We start from the raw sequence: 21449 nt of genomic DNA, 5'->3' as shown, positions 1-21449 counted from the left end.
GCCATCGAGTCATAGCGACCCTGTACAGGGTTTCCGAGGGTGTAAATCTTTACGGGAGTAGAAAGCCTCATCTTTCTCCCGCGGAGCAGCTGGTAGTTTTGATATTAAATTAATAAATGGAGCCTTTGACAATCCACAGATAAATGTGATATTTTCCTAAAGCCTAGACTAAAGGTTGCAAGGTTAAGCCTTTCTCCAAAGGATTAACTAAAAATATCTTAGTTACTTCTTGGTTGTTTGTTCTATAGACAAAGAACCCATCCTCCCTAATCCTTTTCCAGGTGCAGCCCATTCACTCAGGCAGGCGTCTCGAGTCCTCCTGCAGACCTGGCTCAGGAAGCCAAAGTAGCAGGACTCCGCCCAAGCTTTTGTCTTTATCTCTCACCTTCCCTCAACTATGCTCAGGGGCTATAGATATGTTAATTGAGCCTGAGAAACCAAGTTGCTGGCCTGGGATTCGAACCAGCGAAGTACGATGTGAAGTTACCTGAATGTCTGGAAAAGTACTGATGTTAGCTGTACCTTGCCTAAGTCCCTCCCAGCTTGGTGTGAAGCTCCTCCCCTAAATAAAGCAGAGGCCCGGGCCTCCCCAGGTGTGCATGACTGGTTGGCAGGCATGGAGTAAAGATGGCAGTGCATTACTAGTTGAGAGGCATGGAGTAAAGATTGCAGGGCAGTGAGTTGGTGCCTGCAGAGGCCACGATGCCTGTAGTCCCAGGCCTGCCCACCAGTGATGTATCCACCCTGGCTTTGGGGTGCCTCATTGTCTCTCTCTTTGTCTCTTTCTGTGTATTCTTGATATATTGCAATCGCCGTCAGGTATCCCCTCCTCGTGAACTGAACCCCAATGTCGAGGCGGGTCCCCGACAGAGTTCTGGTTTTATTTCTCTTTATGTAGACCATGGATACTTATGATGACTCAGAATTGACTCCTAGTAAAAGTGCATCTTCGAAGCTTAAGGAATACTCGATAGGTGCTACTCCTCTGCAGAAACGATTAGAATCAGTCAGGAAGCAGACGACATTTGTCTCAACTCCACATCGAAAGAAAATTCTTCAGTGCTCACAATTGCAGGTATGCATTATAACTCTTTCCATGTTAACCCAACAGTTGAGAAGGTCCATGCACAAAGCACTTTTGGTTACTATTTTTAGATCTTTTTTGATCCTTCAGGTAATAAAATAAATGAAAAACAGTTTTCAAAAAACCAATTATTTCATATTTTCAGCACCACCTTTGGTATATCTGGAATTTCTCTAGAGTATCTTCATAGCGGTTTTATTTATTTATTTATTTATGCTATTGACATTTTTGAAGAATAGTTTTCCCTTTTCTCTTTTTAAATAGAATATTCCTCATTTTGTGTTTGATGTTTCTTCATGATTTGTTTGACGTTAGGTATTCTTGGCTGTTACACTGCACAAATGCTTTGTCCTTTGGGATTTACACCTAGTGGTGGTGGTGGTGATTATGTACTGTGGAGTTGGTTCCAATTCACAGTGACCCTTTATAGGGTTTTTGAGGCTGTAAGTCTTTTGTTGTTGTTATGTGTCGTTGAGTCAGTTTTAACTCATAGTGACCCTGTATATGGTTTCCAAGGAGTGGCTGGTGGGTTTGAACCACCAACCTTGTGGTTAGCAGTCCAGTGCTGATCTGCAGCACCACACTAGGACTCTGGGTGCAGTAAGCCTCATCTTTCTCCAGGGGAGTGGCTGGTAGATTCCAATTGCTGACCTTGTAGTTAGCAACCCAACTTGTAATCCATTATGCTTCTAGGGCTAGTTTTATACCTAGTTGTTGTTGTTAAGTGCCATCGAGTCAGTTCTGACCCATAGCAACCTTGTATAGGGTTTCCAAGAAGTGACTGGTGAGCTTGAACCACCGACCTTGTGGTTCTAACGACTTTGCAGTACAGCGCATTAGCCCACAGCTCCACACCAGGACTCCTAATAGCACATATTAAGTAGTATGGAAGCAATTAGTCCAAGGGACTAGTAGACTGTCATGATCATCCTGTCAAAGTGTTGCCTACTTTCTCTACTCCTTACTGAATAATTCTGGTCATCTCTACCATTTTCTTTGTAACTAATAGTCTGTGGGAAACACTTATGGTAATGTAAATATCCTGCTCCTCATCAATTTTCCCCTTCCATTTAGTATTCATTGATAATTTTTGCCTGGTCCAATCTTTATTATGATGATTGCAAAATGATTTTCCAACTACAACACTCTCCTCTTGCTAAGCCTTTATTCCATTATAAGCCTTTTTCCTTTCTGTAATCACTCTTCCATTCATTTATTTATGTATTTATTATTGGTGTGGACTTAAGAATTCTTGCTTTTCAAGGTTTTTAAGGTATTACTACGTTATTTTGGTACTTAACGTGTCCTATGTTTGGGCTGATGGAAAATTAGTTGTTTTGATCATTCAAATAATATTGAGTTATTTTTAGAGGCATAAAATATTGGTTCAAAACTACCAGCTGTTCCATGGGAGAAAGATGAGACTTTCTGCTCCTGTAAAGATCTACAGCCTCAGAAAGCCCTATGTAGGGTTGCTATGAGTGTGAAGTGACTGCATAGCACACCACCACCATAATATTGGTAATTTGTAATTTTAATGAAAAGAATTTGTTTATGACTTTGAGTCACTTAGCTAGTAACTAATCACCCACACCTTTATTGTAGCCTCTCGCTCACTTAGCAACATTATGTGCTTAGTATCTCTTGGGATATGAGAACATTTTTCTGAAATCTTAAAGAAAAACTGACTATGGAATGAGTAACCAGAAAACAGAAGTTTTACATAAATGAAAGATTGGAATGTCTAATTCAGTACTTCCATATATCTTTGGTAAAGATAATTTTGCTCTACATTTTAATGGTGATAAGAAGGATATTTATAACTTTCAATGAATGCTTTAGCCACAAACATTTTTATTTTTTAGTGACAGTTTCAAAAGAGACTTGAGCCATGAGACTGTCAGGAAATACTGTCTATAGGAAAATTCAGTTCAGGAGAAATTGGCGCTTATGTAAAGACCCTCAACAATGCCACAGGGCTGGTCAATACACAAGAAAGTGCTTTGTTCTAATAAAGCATTGCAAAAAAATACAAAGTATTGGATAATTTAATCTATTGAATTTTCTGCATTCTTCCATTATATTACGAGTGAATTTGCCATCAAACAATGACACAATTAAATCTAATCAAATTTGATACTCTGAGAATAGTTAACTTTTGAAATTGACTGTTTCAAGTTGTTAAAAGGGAAATGTTAATGCTCATCCAGTAAATACTTATTGAACACCTGTTCTAGAGGACACAGCTCTAGGTGGACAAAAGACTCAAGATCCCTGCTCTTCTTAAGCTCATACTCTACTAGGGAAATAAGAACAGATAACTAATTTCAGGTAGAAAAATTGGACAAGTATATAATAGCAAGTAGATGTCAGTATTTTAAAGAAAAACAAAGCAGGTTAAGAAAATAATAGTGACAAGGCTGGAGTGGGTGTTGGTGTTGCCTTAGATAGTGTACCCTCTTGGGTAATATTTGGGCAAAGACCTGAATGAAGAGGAGGAACATGCCATGTGCCATATGAATAGCTCAGGGGAGAGCATTTCAAATGGAAGACAAAGCAAATGCAGAGGGTTGTTCAAGTATCCTTAACCAATCTTATGGGATTGGAGTGCAAAGATCATGTGCCCAGTAATAGAGTCACTGTAAAGTTTACAATGCTGTAATTAATTCTTATTTATTCATTTTACTAATTCTTAAACTTCTTTTGTCTTGGTTTTTAGGAAGATGTTGACCCTCAAAAGATTGCGCTCCTTCTACATAAGCAGTGGACTTTGTATAGTTTAACTCCCTTATACAAATTCTCCTATGCTAATCTCAAAGAGTACTCTAGACTCCTAAGTGCGTTTCTTACTGCTGAGAAGCATAAAGGACTTGCTGTGGAAGTGGGAGAAGACATCAATGTCAAAGTGATTTTCTCTACCCTCCTAGGAGTGAAAGGAACACGAAGGGACTCGGAAGCATTTCTTGTCCAGGTGCTGTATATAAGCAGTACTGCTACCTAGCTTCATAGGGGGAAGGAGTATGCATGTTCTGAGTTTGGAAATTGTGACACTCTTTTAATGTTTTTAAATTCCTGAGCTTGATTTAACCTATTTTATATTTGACCACATTATAGTAACTAGATATGACTGATTATAAACAATTGAGTGTAATATAATCAGGTTTATTGTAAAAAGGTTGGAGGTTCAAGTATACTCTTAAGTACCTGGGAAGAAAGGTCTGGTTATCTACTTCTGAAAAACCAGCCATGTAAAACTCTGTGACACATGAGGTCACTAGGAATTGCAATTTACTCAACTGTAGCTACTTTTTATTGTAGAAAATTTACAAAACATTAAAAAACAGTGGACTGAATAAGACAGAATTTTATCTTGCATAGAAAGGTATCTGGAGCTAAGTTGCTCAGGCTGGTATGATGTTTCATGAAATCATAAATATTCTAGGCATCTTCTATTTTTCTTCTCTGTCATGGCCTCCATCTTTAAAGTGATCTCAAAGTCTAAGATAGCTTTGGGAGGACTAAACATCATACTCAAGTTCCAGGCAAGAAGTAGTATTTAAAAAGGCCTAGGAAGAAAAAGAGGTGAGCCACTTCTGAATGGGTAACCACTGCAAACCTTGTGAACAGCAGTGGAGCATTGTTTGATACAGTGCTCAAGATGGGCCCCCCAGATTGGAAGGCACTCAGAAGACCACTGGGGAAGAAGCTGTCTCCTCAGAGGAGCGGCTGGTGAGTTAGAACCGACCTTGTGGTCCAGTGTATTTTCCTGCAGTGCCACATCAAACTCACTGCCATTGAGTTGATTCCAACTTAGAACAACCCTATAGTCGGGTTTCTGAGAAAAAAATCTTTATGGACACAAACATCTTTCTCCTGAATATATGTGATATGGACCATCATATATTTACAGGGCATTTCTTGTAGAAGGAGGACTAGGTTTGTTTTAGGCACATAAGGTGGTTGAAAACTATAGGGTTTAATGTATGCAAGAACATTTTTTATGCAAGAACATTTTAAGGTGACAGAAGAAATGAATTTAGGAAGAATTTAAGGAATTAAGGAAGTTGGATTTGATAACTTTTATATTCCCTTCTAAAGTTGAGATTTTAAGATTCTTTTTTTAAAAAAATATTATACCTGGTTATGCTATATTGACAATCCCTTATTTTGCATTTTGGTTGCACCAACCTCTTGCCATATACCATGTTTGTATTTTATAAGAGTATTGAGATAAAGATTAATTAGATAAACCCTACTAATAATTATTCGGAATTCTGGGTGGCACTTGGGTCAGTACTGGACTGTGAACCACACGCTTGGCAGTTCAAACCCACCCAGCTGCTCCTCAGAAACTCTATACTGGGTCGCTATGGGTCGGAACCAACTTTGACAGCATTTAACAACAACAGTAATGATTAAGGAGACTACTGCCACTGTGGTTTTGTTTTTGCCATGTAATATAATAGATCTTTTTTCTAAGTGTACAGATTTTGAAGATATGTAATTTAGGAATAAATGTACTTTTTTTTTTTTTAACTGTTTTATTGTGAATTATGTGGTAATTTACATGGGAGAACATTAGCTTTCCATTCATCCTATCGTAGGAGTAAATGTACTTTTTACGTTTCTTCTTAATAGATTTTGTCAGAATCTCAACGGCCAGCTGGGAAGTTGGAAGAGAAAGTGTTATGGACTGGTTGGTTTTGCTGTGTATTTGGAGACAGTCTTCTTGAGACTGTCTCAAAAGATTTCACTTGTCTACCCCTGTTCCTTGTAAATGGAGCAGAGTCAAATACAGCCATAATTGGAAACTGGTTTCAGAACACCTTTGACTGTTATTTTCGTCCTTTATCTATCAATGCGTTTAACCTTTCCTGGATGGCTGCTATGTGGACTGCGTGCAAAATGGACTGTTACATGGCTACTACTGAGTTTCTTTGGTCTGTACCCTGTAGCCCTCAAAGTCTGGACATTTCTTATACCATACATTCAGAGGATGCAAAAGCTTTGTGGGACAGTGTCCACAAGACCCCTGGGGAAGTGACACAAGAGGAAGTTGACTTATTCATGGACTGCCTTTACTCACATTTCCATAGACATTTCAAAATTCATTTATCAGCCACAAGACTGGTTCGTGTTTCAACATCTGTAGCTTCAGCACATACTGATGGAAAAATAAAGGTTAGTTTGAACAATTAAATCTAGTTAAGTATTTTTTTCTTATTGTTGTATAGTTTTCAAAATGATGATTATATTTCTACATTGAAGAAAACTTTATATGAATGTCACTTCAAGACAATAGACTTTTTTCATGCTTTATAGGTGAGACTTCTAGTATACTTCTAATGGGAGGACACACTACATGCTGTGTACTACAAACTTTGGTAATAATAGGAATTACTGTATAATAATTTTTTGGTACTTTAAAAATTGTTTTTGGCAAATATTGAAATAATTAACAGAGTAACAGAAGATTTTGTTTTAGATAAGGCAATTATAGCTAGGAACACAGAACTAAGAAATCCTAATTGTAATTTAGGTTTTCCTAACCTGACTGGAGTCCTGGTGTGGCGTTGTGGGTTAATGCGCTGGGCTGCAAGGTCATTTGAACCACAATGATGGCGCTTCAAGCTCACCAGCCGCTCCTTGGAAACCCTATACAGGGTTGCTATGAGTCAGAACAACTCAATGGCACTTAACAAGAGCAACCTGACTGGGAGAGAAAATAAGAAGTATTACATTATCCTCTGCATTTAGTACAGTACATATCATGGACTCCTGGTATAGTACTGTAGGATCAGCACTGGGCCCCTAACCACAAGGTTGGTGGTTCAAACCTGCCAGCTGCTCCTCAGAAACCCTATTACAGGGTCACTATGAGTCAGAACCGACTAATCAGGACTTCACAACAACAGTAACAACAACAAATGCATATCATAAGAAGGATCAGAAATAGAGAGTTGGCACCTAAAATACATTTAATAACTCAGTGACTGGTCTTGTCACTGTGCTGGGGGTTTACTGTAACCGTATTTTAATCTTTACAACCCAGTAGTTAACCATATTTTTGCACAAATAGCATGCACTTTCTAATTTGTTTGTCACCTATTCCCTCCCCATGGAAGGTATTTTTGCAAACAAACTATGCTGATTTTTTTCACAGCAACATGTAAAAAAAAAGTTGGTGTTAACATTTACAGAAGTGTCTGAGGGTTGGGGAGAGAGCAGTTGGCAAGGGTTGGGGAGAAAGCAGTTGGCAAACATAGAAGGAATATATTATTTGTGTAAAAGTACAGGTAGTTTTTAATCCACATTTAATTTTTTTTGGGAAAAATATAGATCACACATTTGTCAATTAAACATTTTTCATATGCACAATTCAGTGGTAGAGCTACATCAATCATGTTACGGCAACCAGCACCATTATCTGTTGCCGAACACATTTTATTTCTACAATGAGAAACTTGAAGCCAAGAGAGGTTTAAGTGACATGAACAAGGTAGCCTAGTAAGAGGAGTCACTAAGATTTGACTCTTGTTCTTAGGTTCCTCAAAGTTCACCCTCAATCCACTCTCCTGGTACTTTTCAAACTGAGGTCATTACTCTGATGTGGGTTGGAAAATAATTTTGATGGGAAGAGACTAGTATTAACAAATGGAAAAGGTAAGAAATATAATACCCAAACCCTCTACCATAGAACTGATTCTGACTCAGTGGCCTTAAAGGACAGAGCAGACTAGAAGTGCTCCATTGGGTCTCTGAGACTGAATCTTCCTTCACAGGAGCAGCCAGCCACATCTTTCTCCTGTGGAACAGCTGATGGGTATGAACTGCTGACAATGCCTAACCCACTGTGCCGCCAGGACTTCTGAGAAATAGAAAATCTGAAAAAGTATTTTGCATATGTTGTTGTTAAGTACCGTAGAATCGGTTCCAAGTCATAGTGACCCTGCACAGGGTTTCCAAGGCTGTAAATCTTTACGGGAACAGAACGCCTCATCATTCTCCTACCGAACTGCTGGTAGTTTCGAACTGCTGACCTTGAGGTTGGCAGCTCAACTGTAACCACTATGCTACCAGAGCTCCTTTTGCATATGATATGGGTACACAAATGTATGTAAACTAGGGTTTACAGTGAAGGCCTTGAAACACTGTATTGTATACTATATATTACTGTTATCGTAAAGGAACAAAAAGGTTTTAGTGCCTCAGAATTCAGTGTTTTAAGAAATTCTTATACCTGTAAAACTTTGTTTCTGTATGTCTATACTTTTATTAGTGAACTGTATTTAAAAGCTTACATATGGTGTGTGTAGACTTAACATGTAAACTTAACATTTGGTCTGTTGTAAATATCTGAAACTCTCGTAATGAATGATGATATAAAACAGTAACTGGCCACTAGATTCAAATAGTGTGCCATGAGGATAACTAACAACTTGTGCCAGGCAGTGCTCAGCACTTTAGAGAATATACCCTATTTACCTAAGAGGGACCTGAAGCACAGAGCAAATCAGTTGCTTCCTTAAGATTACATAGCTAGTAAGAGGAGTCAGAATTTGAAACCAGCCATCTAACTCAAAAGCTTATACTTTTAATTGCAATACTGTACTGTCTCTCAAAAAGTTTGAATTTAATGTGTTAATTATGTTTCTGCCAACTACTTAATTTCTACAAGGTACTTCTTGGAATCATAAATCCCTTTGGAAATCAGGAAGTCATGGATTCTTTCTGGAAAAGATAGATATTGGAAATTTTGCATATAAGACTTAAGAGTTCATAGATACACTTTCCTTCTTTTATCTCTTGGATATACTGTCAGCCCACATATAGAAGCCAGGATAAGTAAGAACTGTGGTCTAATTTTTTTTTCTAAGCCCCACTGGCTAATAGTAGTGGTAGTTGTTGTTTACTGCCGAGTCAGTTCTGAGAAGTGGCTGGTGGATTTGAACCACCAACTTTGTGGTTAGCAGTGTGGTGTTTAACCTACATTGCCACATCAGGACTCCATTGAAATTGGTTGTTGTTAAGTGCCATCAAGTTGGTTCTGGCTCATAATTACCTATATAGGTTTCTGAAGAGTGGCTGGTAGGTTTGAACTGTAGTCCAGTACTTATCATATGTCTTGATTAAATAAAAAAGAATTGCTTTGCGGTTCAATCACAATGGGCTTAATGTTACATTTCAACAAATAGACAAAGATAACATGGGTCATTCAAAATCTATTTTAATTAATTCTATTCTTTTTTTCCCCTTTCAGATTCTATGTCATAAATACCTTATTGGAGTGTTGGCATATTTAACAGAATTGGCCATTTTTCAAATTGAGTGAGGCCTTGTGTGGACAATTCGGCGTAGATTGAACCCTCTTTTCTAATTGCCATGTGGAGAAATGGGCCTCTACTTTCCATCTGTTTTCCTCACAGTGCCTTTGGAGTGGCTCAGATGAAAGCCAAGAAGGATCCCGAAGAACAAAGATGGTGCTGGTGCATGAGCCAGGTGCTGGCTGTCTACTGTTTAGCTCTGGGATGCCAGCCTCTAGGAAATAATGAGTTGTATATTTGTTGGTCACCTCTCTCTTAAAAAATACAGAATATTTATTATGTCAGCCCTTTACGAATTAAATGACACATCTCTAATATTGGGTATTTCTGATTTGGATCTTTAAAACCTATAATCCCTTTTGGGCATTTTAGACTTGCATTTAGAGAATTTCTCTTTTCTAAAGACATTTTCCTAGCATCATTTTGCTATAGAGCATGGGCCATCAAAAACTAAATATATGTTTTAGCCTCTAACTGCATCTGTTTTTAAATAGTTCAATTGTTACCGCAATGTTGAATTAAATGTTCATTTTAAAAATAAAGCCGTGTGTTTATCAGTGTCTTGGTAACTGTTCTTTTTGTTACTATCTCAGTAATACATACATGAGCCCAGGTGGCCCAATGGTCACATGTTCAGCTTCTAAACAAAAGGTTGGTTATTTGAACCCATCCAGCAGTTCTGCAGGAGAAAGACCTGGTGATACACTTCTATAAATTGTTGTTGTTGTTAAGTGCTGTCGAGTCGGTTCTGACCCATAGCGACCCTGTACAGGGTTTCCGAGGGTATAAATCTTTACGGGAGTAGAAAGCATCATCTTTCTCCTGCAGAGCGGCTGGTAGTTTCGAACCGCTGACCTTAGGGTTCGCAGCCCGATTTGTAACCACTACGCTGGAAAACCGTATGGGGGCAGTTCTGCTGTTACATGGGGTCACCATGACTAAAATCAACAATTAAATAGAATCATAAAAACTATAGTGTTGATAGACACCAGTGAGACCCTTCAAAGGCAGAATAGTTTTAACCTTTTTGTCCCTAGTGTTTAACTTGTTGTTGTTAGGTGCCATTGAGTCGGCACCGACCCACAGCGACCCCATGCACAGCAGCACGAAACACTGACCAATCCTGGGCCAATCTCACTATTGTTGCCACGCTTGAGTCCATCGATGCTGCCACTTGGCCAATCCATCTCACTGGGGTCTTCCTCTTTTTCTCTGACCCTCCACCTTACCAAACATGAGATCTTTCTCCAGCGGCTGCTCCCTCCTGACAATATGTCCCAAGTATGAGACACGAAGTTTGGCCATCTTGGCCTCCAAGGAGCTTTCTGGCTGCACTTCTTCCAAAACGGACTTATTGGTTCATTTGGCAGCCCATGGCACTTTCAATAATCTCCTCCAACGTCATAACTCAAAGGCATCAATTCTTCTACGGTCTTCCTTATTCACTGTCCAGCTTTCGCATCCATATGAGGTTATTGAAAATACCATGGCTTGGGTCAGGCGCACCTTAGTCCTCAAGCTGACATCTTTGCTCTTCAACACTTTAAAAAGGTCTTGTGCAGCAGATTTGCCTAATGCAGTATGTCTGATTTCTTGATGGCTGCTTCCATGAGTGTTGACAGTTGATCTGAGAAGAATGAAGTCCTTGACAACGTCAATCTTTTCTCCGTTGTTAAGAATGTTTTTTATTGGTCCAGTGGTGAGGATTTTTGTTTTCTTTATATTGAGAATTAATCCATACCAAAGGCTATGCTCTTTAATCTTCATCTGTAAATGTTTTACCCTTTGGCTTGAATCATAAGGTCAGTGGTTCAAGCTCACCAGCTTCTCCTTAGAAACTCTATACAGTCAGAACTGACTTGATGGCACATAACTAAACCCTTTGACTACCAAACCTACTTTTAGGATTTCTATCCCAGAGTCACTGGCAAAAATACAAAATGAAGCATGTATAATATTACAAAAGTATTTGTAATAGTAAGACTAAAAACCCAAGTGCCCATCAGAGGGGACACTTGGTTGAATAAATTATTGATGGCACACGGAATTACTATGAAATTGTAAAAATGATTAAGGAAACGACTATATATTTGTACTGTGATGAAGTGAACTCCAAGATACATTGATTTTATTTTTCTTGTGAAACTACACAAACTAAAACAGCCAGCACAACTTCCATGTTTACAATTCAATGACAATTGATGACATTTTTCATGTTGTGCCACAATTACCATGATCCTTTGCCAAAAGATTGTACTACCTCTCCATCCAGGATACATTGTAAAGTGCAAAGAGCAGGTGTGGACAGAGTATTTAAGAAGATAGCTCTTTTGTAAGGAAATGGGGAAGCAGGAGTATAAAAGTGGTTCCTTATAGGGAGAAGGAAGGAATGGAATACAGGGTACATTGGTAGAATCTAGACTGATTTAAATATTTAAATTAGGACCTGTCTAAGTGTTTTATATAATTATGAAATAAAGTGTTTTATATAATTATGAAATAAAGTTAGATATAAAAGGAAAACGGTGCAGTCTGAAAATTCAAAACAATCAATCTAGTATTAAATCAGCATAGCTATGTTAGGTTCATGGCACGATCACACAATAATTATTTTTAGTATCTTTAAATCATAGTATTTTGACTATACATCCTTGTTATAAGTGCTGTCGAGTAAGTTCTGATTCATAGTTACCCTGTATAGGGTTTCCAAAGAGCAGCTGCTGAGCTTGAACCACTGACCTTGCAGTTAAAACTTACCTTGCAGCCCAACGCATTAACCCACAGCACCACACGAGGACTCTAGACATCCTTCTTGTTAAGTGCCTCTGAGTTGGTTCCAACTCATAGCAACTCTATATAGGGGTTTCCATGGAGTGGCTGGTGAGTTTGAACTGCTGACCTAGCGGGCTAAATCCTTTTCTTGTTGTTAAGTGCCATCGAGTCGATTCTGACCCATAGCAACCCTGTATAGGGTTTCTGAGCAGTAGCTGATGAGCTTGAACTGCCGGTTTTGCAGTTCAAATGGCTTTGCAGTCCGGTGCGTTAGCCCACAGCGTACACCAGGACTCCTTGGGCTACATCTTTAGTGTGCTATAAAGAGAATTAGCCAGAAGACTTTTTATGGTAAATACTACCTTTATTTTAAAAAGTTATACATGCTAGAAAAAAGCATAAATGATACATGTAAACATTTGTTTACCAAATACTTTTTTTTTCTTTTTTTTCCCCTTGTAAAGGTGCAAATGATCTTTAAATGTAAACACAAAAGTTGCCAAACATTTTGGGGGCTAGGTGAAGGTTATTCCTTTGGATTTTGACTAAAGTCTTGTTCAAACATTTTCCTGCAAAATACAGTGGAGGGAAAAAATGATCTGTGAACACAATGAAAAACAAAAAAAACTAACCATTAATTTTCTTTCTTCCATAAAGTGTTAAACTTTTCATCAGAAAGTGCAATTTGAGAGAAGTAGTAGCTAGCAGTGGCCGCCTTGTAGAATGAAGATAATGATACATAGTTTGTATAAAAGAACCAAGATGCTTTGAAAATGCCTCAGTTGGTTTTATACTCATTAACATGTACTATTACATGAATTGAAGAATTCACTCCCTTGGAGGCTGTTCTTAAAGGTTAAGCCTCAGCTTCACCAGGCCTGAGCATTAGGGGGAGAGGATATTTCTCCCTGCTGGTCCTTGATAGCAATAAAGACAGGACGGAAAGTTGCTTCAGTTGGAGAGTTACACTTGACTTGATTCTTCTGCGTGATTCTCAGGACAGCACGAGACTCATATACTGTTTGTATTTTTGTTTAGAGGCACTGAGCAGAGCTATAGATCTAGCAGAAACTCCATAAGAATATTATGAAAAAAAGACTTTAAATATAATAGCAAACAATTAGGTTCACATGACAGTAGGAAACAAACCTCAAACCTCCACTGATGAAAACAGCTGCACTGAGTCCTGATTTTGTATTTCTTTTAAATTACTATTCAAAATGAGATGTTTCCTTTTTTAAAGATTTCCAAATCTTTTGGTACTTTAAGTGCAAGAATGATGACTATCTAATACATTTTGTGTGTCTGTCTCTGTTGCTTAAAAAATCCTTTTAAGTAGTGGAGTCATATGGGTGGGGTAGCTAGAAATAACCACCCAGATCATATACACCCCTTTCTCCTGTTTATCAGTACTATCATATGTAACCAATACCTTAAAAACAAAGTTTTGTTGTTCAGAATTTTTTCTTTCCTTTTTGGTAGGAGAAAGGTAAGTACAAAAAAAAGTAAAAGATAAATTAATACCAAAAATAAATAATTCTTCAAATGGATGAAAATTATTGTGCAAAGGTGGCATCTTGCAAGTGAAGTACTTTCATTGGATTTGTATTTCCATATGTTGAGGCACCGGCAAAGAATAAAATTTGTTGTCATGTTTTGAGTTGTACAAAGCTCCAAAGTCACTCTCTCCAGAATACAGAGGAGCGTATATATGAGGGTCTTCTAGATGTTCACCATATATGGGACTCACAATGTGTCATTTTAATAACTCCTACACCACCGCCTAGTCTGCGATAATTCATCCCGCCATATAACCTACAAAGAAAGAAAATCAGATTTTCAAATTGGAAAAAGTACTATTTCTTCCATTAACTAACAGTTAATCAAACACATTTTTATATTTCTATCACTAGTATTTTCAATTTCATACATTTATTCTAAAGATTAAAAGTTAGAGCACTGGTAAGTTACAGAATTATTTTAGACAATGAACTTCTCATTTATGGGTGACTGAAGAATATGAAAATCATCTACTTTTTGCAAAACTTTACTAGTGGCTTCTAACAATTATACAAAATCATATGTTTCTGCATCCAAATTTGCCTTGGGCTATATAAATTACTTTCCCATCCACATTTTCCCTTGATGATTTACTCTTGCCTTCTGTACTCCTGTGAGCCCCTCAAAGCCCTTATGGAATAAAATTAGATATGAGTAAAGTGTCAGCATCTAGTTTGTGACATGGGAACAAGATTATTTTCAAAATGAAGTATTTTTATGGAAACGAATACTACATGTCTATCAGCTGTGAGGCAAAGGGTTTTAAATTTGGGATACTGTGGTATAGTAAATTATCTAGTGTCTCTTCAAACCACAGTCTGTTACTCCCACCAAAATGTTTCTGCTCTGCTGGGTCTGGGTAAGAGAAGGTGGGAGAAGGGTCTGATAGGATGACATGATTTAGCTGTGAATGGTAACAGAGTTCATTGTAATTGTAAAAACTTACAACTTCTAGCATGGGTTTAAAAAGAACCTGGAGCAAGAGTGGGTAATCTCCCTATATTATCAAAGAAGAACCATGAGGAGAGTGTCCTTTGGCTCCTGAGATCCCTGCCCACTGAACTTCAACTCAGAAACAGAAATCTTTGACACAAGAGGAGTAGAAGAGGAGCAGCAGCATCAGAATCAAGAACTAGAGCACAAGACAGAGTAGTGGGCTTTCCAGCTCATGGAGCAAGCAAAGCTAAGTGACTCTGGGCAGGAAGCTTGTTTGTAGAGTGGGGTGCCTCCAGGTACTTAAATGAGAACTATGTTTCTTGACCCATGGAACTAGAGGCTCAGAGCCTTCAGGCTGAGGCTTATGGTGGAGTGGTGTGTCCTGTGGGCATTTATCAACAGCTGACTGGAACAACTGTACCCTGAGCATTTTTATGATCCTATATTTGTAAGTTTGAGGACTCAAGTGTGCCTGAACCAAGCCATGATATTTTCAATAGCCTCATATGTGAGCTGAACAGTGAATAAGAAAGACCATAGAAGAACTAATGCATGTGAGTTATGGTGTTGAAGAAGAATGTTAAAAGTACCAAGGGCTGCTAGAAGAACAAACAAATCTGTGTAGGAAGAAGTACAACCAGAATCCTTCTTCGAAGCCAGGATGGCGAGATTTCGTCTCTCATACTTCTGACACACTGTCAGAAGGGACCAGTTCCCTATAGATAGATACCATGCTAGGTAAAATGGAAGGTCAGAGAAAAAGAGGAACACATTCAAGGAGATGAATTGGCACAGTGGCATCAGCGATGGACTCAAGCTTAACAACAATTGTGAAGATGGCACAGGAATGGGCAGTGTTTTGTTCTGTTGCGCATAATGTTGCTGAGTCAGAATTGACTCTACAGCACCGAACAACATATTTGTAACCTGTTAACTTCCATAATAAAGCCGGTAACTGTTAGTGTGGTGTCTGAGTTTTACGTGGCCATTGCGGCAGATTATCCCAACTGATCAGCCCAACTGAATAGAGAAGGCTATGGAAGGAATACATGATGCTTCATATTTTTGCAGTTATGTAACTGTTAATATTTAAAGAGTAATCTCTCAACAGCTTATCCTCAAGAATTTCATGAATATTTATAAATCCCATTGCCACTGACTGGACTTCAATTCATAGTGACTCTACAGGACAGAGTAAACTGCCCCCATAGGGTTTTCAAGGTAGATGGACACATTTTTGGACGATGGAAGCAGATTGCCACATCTTTATTCCATTTCGTTTAGTGGCCAAGAGCTCACCCCATCTGTTACCAGGGCTCCTAACATGAATATTTATGTAATATTCATGAAATTCTTAAACATAAACTCTTAAGAGACTGTTGTTTGAGTTGTTTCTGATGCACAACAGAACAAAACACTGCCCAGGCCTACTCCAACCTCACAATCATTATGATGGAGTCCAGTACTGCTGCCACTGTGCCAATCCTGTTGGGGGGCTTCCTCTTTCTCGCTGACCTTCCACTTCCTTGTCCAGGGACTAGTTCCTCCTGACAAGACATCCTAAGTATGAGAGATGAACTCTAGTGATCCTGGCTTCTAAGGAGCATCATTTCTATCACCAAGACTGTATTTTCCAACTACTGACCTTCTTTGTTTCCAACCTTCCCATTCCGATCACCAATATTTATCGGTGCATCTTGATTGCATGTTTAATCAATTTCAGACTGAAGAAGTTGGTAGAATTCTTCGATTTCATCATCACTGGCTTTATTGGTCGGTGTGTAAATTTGCATAGTAGTGGTATTAACTGGTCTTTTTTGTATGTGTATGGATATTAACCTATCATAGATAGCATTGCACTTTAAGACAAATCTTGGTACGTTCTTTTTGATGATGAATGTGACACCATTCCTCTTCAATTTGCCATTCCCATCATAGTGGTTGTCAGATTCAAAATGGACAACACCTGTCCATTTCAGCTCACTAATGCCTAGGATATCAATGTTTATGCGTCCCATTTAATTTTTTGACAATTTCCAATTTTCCTAAATTCATACTTTGTACATTCCATGTTCCAATTAACGGATGTTTAGAGCTGCTCCTCTTCATTTTGAGTTGTGCCCCATTAGCAAATGAAAATCCTGAAGGCTTAACTCCATTCGTGTCATCACGGTCAACTCTACTCTGAGGAGGCAGCTCTTCCCCAGTAGTGATTTGAGTGCCTTCCAAGCTGACAGCTTATTTTACGGCATTATATCTGACAATATTCTGGTGCTCTTCATCATGTTTCAAGATTCACTAATCTGGAACTGACAGTGTTCCACTATTTATAAGATTTTCAGTGACAATATTTGAAGTAGTCCCTGTCTCCTCCTTCCTAGTATGTCTTTATCTGGAAGATAAGCTGAAACCTGTCCACTGTGAGTGATCCTGCATGGTATTTACAATTCCTGTGGTAGAGCATCTGAAATCACAACAGCACGCAAACCACTACAATATGACAAATTGACAGATGAGTGGTTGTATAAAGCTAATAGTTAAAATTAAGCATAAAGATGAAGTACATCAAACCCACAGTATTAATATTTTGTATTTAGTTTTCAAATTAACTATATATTTAGCATTTTAAATTCTGGTAATATTTAAGGATGCTTGGCATATTAGAGTATCTGTTAGTGTCGTGAGCCCAATATAAAATGTGATTGAGTAAACATTTAGAGTTATGAGTTGAAAGACATAAGAAAATTTTTCTAAGTCTGTGAAAGGATTTATTAAACAATTAAAAATTTTAAAGTAGAGTAAAATTTACCCTCTAAATGTAGTCTCTACTCTTCTAAAAGTGACTAGGTTTGAAAATAGGATGAAAATATATTTGTTAACTTTCAAAAGCTCAAGTGAAAAATAAGTTTTAACATGAAACAAAATATTATTTAAGCAAGCAACTGCAATTTGTCTTTTATTTAGTATAAAGCTGCCCAAAACCCACCAATAACACTGCACTGACAGATCAGGAGCCAAAGACCTAGATTCTAAGACCGTAACTTGCTTAGGTAAGTAATTTTCCTTCTCTGTGCCTCAGTTTCCTGAGCTGAACATGATGATGCTAGAGAGGAAGTATTTTTCTGTGTCTTCAAGCTATGATTATAAAAGTGGACAGTTATCATAGAAGAACATTGTAAGATGACCACCACTTATAGCAATCAAGTCAATTTAAGCAATCAAATTTGGGTAGCTTCAAGCCCTCTTCAAAGTATTGATTTTGATAGTCATGGGCCACTTCAAGCCCATGATTTTCAAGTCAGCATTGAAATGATCTGAAACACAATTTAAAGGTTACCTCCATGTATTGGCATCAGGATCAAAAACTTCAATGGTCTTCAAGTATGTTGTGCCATCAAAACCTCCTACTGCCATGAGCTGTCCATTAACCACTGCCAGGCCAACCTACAGGACCAAAATACAGTGGTTGCATTTCTGGGAAAATTTAGACTGGTTTCTAGGTAAGTCTCTTTAATACAAGATAACTCTTTAGGGTTTTAGAGTCTGGTTTACTTGAACATAAAGGACTAAAGTAATGACATGAAAATCTATTAAATTCTGGGAACTATCAAATTATATGAGCCCTGGTGTGGTACTATAGGATAAGCACTGATTAGTAACTGCAAGATTGGCAGTTCAAACCCACTAGCCGCTCTTGAAAACCCTATATAGGGTAAATGAGTTGGAACTCTCTTGATAGCACTCAACAACCACCACTACCACACAGAATTATATATTCAATTAAAAAATTTACATAGTCCAAAACAGATACTTCTTAAATTTTTGGTAAACTATTCACCTCTAAACTACTTTTACTTACTCTGGTAGATGGCTACTCTGGTGGTTGGTTGTTATATGCTATGGAGTCAGCTCCGACTCATAGCAACCCTGTATTGGGTTTCCGAGGCTGTACATCTTTACAGGAGTACAAAGCCTCCTCTTTCTCTCATGAAACTGCTGGTTCCTTGAGCTTAACAACCTAACTTGTAACTGCTCTGCTACCAGAGCTACTCTAATCTACTCTAATACTCTCTGAAAAATACCAATGTGGTCACTTTCCTCTTTAAGCATTTTCTAAGCTTCCCTACTGCCTAAGTATACTTTAAAAGTCCTTTTGTTATTCAGTCCCTCTAGAAATCCACCCTAGACCACTGTGCTAGCCCTCACCTCCTACAATTCCCTTTCCTCTTCCCCTACTATGCCCTGTTGTGGTAATACTGAAGTCATTGCTAGTTCCTGAAAGCACCATGCAATTTTCATACCTCCATCCTTTAGCACAGGTCCCTAGGTTGTGTAGTAGTCTGTACATGACTATTAACTGAAAGGTGGGCAGTTTGAACTCAGCCAGAAGCACGTCAGAAGAGAGGCCAGGTAATCTGTTTCCAAAAGGCTGGAGCCTTGAAAACCCTACGGACAGTTCTACTCTGTACACATGGGGCTGCCACAACAGATGTGACAGCAATGAGGCAGGGTTTTTTGTTTTGTTTTAGTTTTGCCTAAAACAACTCAATAGCACCAGATCAGAGAGTTGACAAATAAAAACACTTGGGCATTAGCAGTTCCCCTGCTCACTGTACACTGTACAGTATCTTACAGATCAGGGGTCTCCTTCTGCAAAGCCCTCTTGGTTTACAAAGCTTTGAACCTCAATAGTTTAGGCAAGTAGGAGGTACTTACTCCACTACGGCGGGATGTCATAGCCACCACTGGAGACCACTGGTTGGTTCTGGGATTATATCTCTCAGCGCTGCTAAGCTCTGTAGTATCATCTCTACCTCCTACAGCATAAATCATGTCCTGATAGACCGCACAGCCCAGGTGTTTCCTTCGGGTCCCCATAGGGGCTATGGTGTGCCATCTGTTTTCCTGAGGATTGTAGCGTTCCACTGTTGGGGGGCAAAAAAAAAAAGGAATAGTAAGTGACTATTAAACTTTTTCTCTTATCTCGAGTTTTCCTCATAGCCCCAACACTTTGTGATGGTATAGACTTTCAATAAGCAATCTGATGTTTGCTTCTGAGGAGGACTTGTATACTTTGGACAATATCACATGCACTTTCATAAAAGACTGGGTTCTTTCAGGGAGGTATGGTGGAAAAGTCAAGAAATGTAACTTCTAGTTCTGGCTACTTCATTAGCCAGCTAGCTGGCTCTCAGTCTCACTCTTCATACATTTAAATGAAAACAATGGACTATATGATCTTTCAGCACCTTTCATTAATAATTTATTATCATAATCAGACAATTTCTACAACCTTATACTCTGCATTCTAAGGAGCTCTGGTAGCGTAGTAGTTACGAGTTGGGCTGCTAACCTCAAGCTCAGCAGTTTGAAACTACCAGCAATTCCATTAGAGAAAGATGAGGCTTTCTGCTCCCATAAAGATTTATAGCCTTGGAAACCCTATGCAGGGCCGCTGTGAGTTGGAACCGACTTCACGGCACATACCCACCACCATATTCTACATTCTTGGCCACTAACGAAGAGAAGACAAGATTTGACAATGAGGCTGATACTAGAGTCAACAGCCCTAGGCAAAAGTACCTGCTATCTCCAAGGAGACTGGGAGACAAAGACCCATATTTTAATTCTGTAACTTGTTTATTGCTGTTGTTAAAGTGCCATCAAGTCAATTCTGACTCACAGCAACCTTTTAAAGGGTTTATGAGAAGATGGTGGTTATCCTGCAGTACCACATTAGGACTCTAGAGAATTAAGAAATATAACAGTGTCTAGTTAAAAAGGTTTTTTACATTATAAATTGTTCTAATTAACTTTTGATCTGTTATACTATTTTGCCTTTACCATTAAAAAAAATTTTTTTTCTTGTAAACTGAGTGAAGGTTTACAGAACAGATTATCAGTCCCACATTTAAAAATCATAAACTTTGTCATTAGAATGATTGCAATCCCCTCCATGTAGCATTGTTATTGTTGTTAAGTGCCGTGGGGTCAATTCCAACCCATAGCGACCCTGTATTGGGTTTCTGAGGAGCAGCTGGTGAGCCTGAACTGCCGACCTTGCAGTGCAAACAGCTTTGCAGTCTGGCGCATTAACCCACAACGCCACACCAGGACTCCTAAGTCCATGTACCATTAGGTAACAGTAATTAACTCTATTCACTTTAACTCTTGCATTCCTCCCTGTGCCTTTCACTACCTTAATATTTTCTGTCCTAACCTCCCTCTTATTGTTTACTGCCTTCCCCATCACCCAAGTTAACATGTGCTAACAGGAGTGGGAGGGAAGTGAGTAACTCCCTCCTTCCCACCCCTGGTAACTATCACAGAAACTTCTTCAAATAAGCAAACTTATTCTTAAGTTTTTACAACAGTGGTCTCATAGTTGTCCTTTTGTGATTGACTAATTTCAGTCAAGGAGTCCTGGTGTGGCACTGTAGGATAATCATTCTACCTCAAGATTGGTTTGAACTGCAAGGCTGGCGGTTCAAACTCACCAGCCACTCCTTGGAAACCCTATGCAGGGTCAATATGAGATGGAACCGACTCGATAACACTTAACAACAATTTTACTCAGCATACTTCCCTACAGGTTCACCCATGTTATAAGGCGTTTTGCAGAATCACTGTTCATTCTTCAACGTTGTATTGTTGTTGTTAAGTGCCGTCGAGTCAGTTCCGACCCATAGCGACCCTGTACAGGGTTTCCGAGGGTGTAAATCTTTACAGGAGTAGAAAGCCTTATCTTTCTCCGCGGAGCGGCTGGTAGTTTC

At 38.7% G+C, this 21449-nt stretch overlaps 2 protein-coding genes across 2 annotated transcripts in view; one reads left to right on the top strand and one right to left on the bottom strand.

Moving 5' to 3' along the window:
• Positions 1 to 901: 901 nt before the first annotated feature.
• CENPL (centromere protein L) lies at positions 902 to 9416 on the top strand. The gene is made up of 4 exons (XM_006867055.1): positions 902 to 1075; positions 3804 to 4055; positions 5723 to 6265; positions 9345 to 9416. Exons 1-4 carry the CDS (start codon positions 902 to 904, stop codon positions 9414 to 9416), a joined length of 1041 nt encoding a protein of 346 aa, XP_006867117.1.
• Positions 9417 to 13658: 4242 nt separating this feature from the next.
• The window catches only part of KLHL20 (kelch-like family member 20), a 140602-nt gene continuing 132811 nt past the window's right edge, over positions 13659 to 21449 (bottom strand). The window contains exons 10-12 of the mRNA XM_006867054.1: positions 19393 to 19601; positions 18014 to 18120; positions 13659 to 13995 (exon numbers count right to left, since the gene is read on the bottom strand). Coding sequence (XP_006867116.1) covers positions 13911 to 13995; positions 18014 to 18120; positions 19393 to 19601 — 401 coding nt within the window. The 3' untranslated portion in view covers positions 13659 to 13910. The remainder of the gene's footprint in view (positions 13996 to 18013; positions 18121 to 19392; positions 19602 to 21449) is intronic.

This window comes from Chrysochloris asiatica, unplaced genomic scaffold (assembly GCF_000296735.1).
Source record: "Chrysochloris asiatica unplaced genomic scaffold, ChrAsi1.0 scaffold00100, whole genome shotgun sequence".
NCBI classification, from domain to species: domain Eukaryota; kingdom Metazoa; phylum Chordata; class Mammalia; order Afrosoricida; family Chrysochloridae; genus Chrysochloris; species Chrysochloris asiatica.
Note: the sequence above shows the minus strand (reverse complement) of the source record. Positions and strands in the feature narration are given on the sequence as shown.

Bases quoted from the DNA above. Each gene is read 5' to 3' on its own strand.
- CENPL (XM_006867055.1), top strand. From the start codon at position 902: ATGGATACTTATGATGACTCAGAATTGACTCCTAGTAAAAGTGCATCT. The intron at 4,056-5,722 runs GTGCTGTATATA...TCTTCTTAATAG, and splicing joins CGGAAGCATTTCTTGTCCAG to ATTTTGTCAGAATCTCAACG. The intron at 6,266-9,344 runs GTTAGTTTGAAC...TTCCCCTTTCAG, and splicing joins ATACTGATGGAAAAATAAAG to ATTCTATGTCATAAATACCT.